The sequence below is a fragment of the Pterocles gutturalis genome, unplaced genomic scaffold (assembly GCF_000699245.1).
Source record: "Pterocles gutturalis isolate BGI_N339 unplaced genomic scaffold, ASM69924v1 scaffold15984, whole genome shotgun sequence".
NCBI lineage: Eukaryota > Metazoa > Chordata > Aves > Pterocliformes > Pteroclidae > Pterocles > Pterocles gutturalis.
Window position 1 is genome coordinate 1 of NW_010128494.1, and position 2,439 is coordinate 2,439.

Here is a 2,439-nt window from a genome sequence, read left to right on the forward strand (position 1 = left end):
CCTCCTCATGGACCACACTGTCCTCCCCCACCTCATGGACCACATCACCGCCATCATCCTCACCATCATCCTCACCATCATGGTCCACACTGTCCTTTTCCTCCTCATGGACTAAAACACCACTATCCTCCTCCCCATTGTGGGCCACACTGTCCTCCTCCCCCTCCTCATGGACCACATCACCACCCTCCTAATCCTCACCATGATCCTGTCCTCCTCCCCCTCCTCATGGACCACATCACCACCCTCCTCCTCCCCATGATGGACCACATCCTCCTGCCCAAGAGGAACCAGATCAACCTCCTTCTGTGCCTCCTCCCCATGATGAACCACGTCATCCTCCTCCTTCCCAACAGGAATTACGTAATCTCCCTTCTTCTCCTCCTCCCCATGATGAACCACACGATCCTCCTCCTGGTCCCCCTCCTCATGGACCACACTGTCCTCCCCCTCCTCATGGACCACATCACCACCATCATCCTCCCCATCATGGACCACTCTGTCCTTTTCCTCCTCATGGACTAAAACACCACTATCCTCCTCCCCATTGTGGGCTGCACTGTCCTCCTCCCCCTCCTCATGGACCACATCACCACCCTCCTCCTCCCCATGATGGACCACATCCTCCTGCCCAAGAGGAACCAGATCAACCTCCTTCTGCTCCTCCCCCCCATGATGAACCACATCATCCTCCTCCATCCCAAGAGGAATTACAAAATCTCCCTTCTTCTCCTCCTCCCCATGATGAACCACGCAATCCTCCTCCTGCTTCTCCTCCTCATGGACCACACTGTCCTCCCCCTCCTCATGGACCACATCACCACCATCATCCTCACCATCACGGACCACACTGTCCTCCCCCTCCTTATGGACCAAAACACCGCCATCATCCTCACCATCATGGTCCACACTGTCCATTTCCTCCTCATGGACCACGCTGTCCTCCCCCTCCTCATGGACCCCACTGTCCTCCCCCTCCTCATGGACCCCACTGTCCTCCCCCTCCTCATGGACCCCACTGTCCTCCCCCTCCTCATGGACCCCACTGTCCTCCCCCTCCTCATGGACCCCACTGTCCTCCCCCTCCTCATGGACCCCACTGTCCTCCCCCTCCTCATGGACCCCACTGTCCTCCCCCTCCTCATGGACCCCACTGTCCTCCCCCTCCTCATGGACCCCACTGTCCTCCCCCTCCTCATGGACCCCACTGTCCTCCCCCTCCTCATGGACCCCACTGTCCTCCCCCTCCTCATGGACCCCACTGTCCTCCCCCTCCTCATGGACCCCACTGTCCTCCCCCTCCTCATGGACCCCACTGTCCTCCCCCTCCTCATGGACCCCACTGTCCTCCCCCTCCTCATGGACCCCACTGTCCTCCCCCTCCTCATGGACCCCACTGTCCTCCCCCTCCTCATGGACCCCACTGTCCTCCCCCTCCTCATGGACCCCACTGTCCTCCCCCTCCTCATGGACCACATCACCACCCTCCTCCTCCTCCCCATGATGGACCACATCCTCCTGCCCAAGAGGAACCAGATCAACCTCCTTCTGTGCCTCCTCCCCATGATGAACCACGTCATCCTCCTCCTTCCCAACAGGAATTACGTAATCTCCCTTCTTCTCCTCCTCCCCATGATGAACCACACGATCCTCCTCCTGGTCCCCCTCCTCATGGACCACACTGTCCTCCCCCTCCTCATGGACCACATCACCACCATCATCCTCTCCATCATGGACCACACTGTCCTTTTCCTCCGCATGGACTAAAACACCACTATTCTCCTCCCCATTGTGGGCCACACTGTCCTCCTCCCCCTCCTCATGGACCACATCACCACCCTCCTCCTCCCCATTGTGGGCCACATCACCCTCCTCCTCCAGGACACCCTCCTCATCTCTGTCATCACTGTCACAGACATCACCACAAGACAAGCAAATCAGGAAAGTACTTCCCATGCCAAGTAACAGGAGCCGTCTATCGCATTCCAGTTCTAAATCAGCAGGATTCTCTCATACCTCCCACCGCAAACTTTACTGAGCTATCCCAAAGCAACACTCACTCCTCCAGCACTGGTGAAGGTTTTCCCTTCACAGGGTCAAGTCTAAAGGAGATACCAGAAGCTCTGGGTTTTCCAGATCACCCTACACAATCAAAGTCATGCCCAGGAAAACCCAAACTTGTTCTTCCAAAAATTTTGCCTTTATTTCCACATAGCTCCATGGCATAAAATTCTGCTACGTGGCCTCAGTAAAGGATGTTCCTGGCTTAAGCATTGCATAGCCAGTTAAAGTTTTGCAGTGAATGGAAACAGCACATGGAGGAGGGGAAAGAGCACACAATTTCTAGGGAGGAGAAGCACTGAAAATAATGATTAAGAGAAGTATTCCAACCTGCCTCTTGATCCCAGATATCTCAGGCTCCACTATATCTGAAAGGCT

General features: G+C 56.0%; 1 protein-coding gene across 1 annotated transcript; it reads left to right on the plus strand.

Annotated features, from left to right (window-relative positions):
• Nucleotides 1–356: 356 nt before the first annotated feature.
• On the plus strand, nucleotides 357–2,228 carry LOC104466288 (proline-rich protein 2-like; the record flags this gene model as incomplete). The annotated part of the gene is made up of 2 exons (XM_010079657.1): nucleotides 357–954; nucleotides 1,258–2,228. Coding segments are annotated over 2 exons (1,569 nt in total), but the record flags the coding sequence as incomplete, so codon positions are not given.
• Between the last annotated feature and the right edge of the window lie 211 nt (nucleotides 2,229–2,439).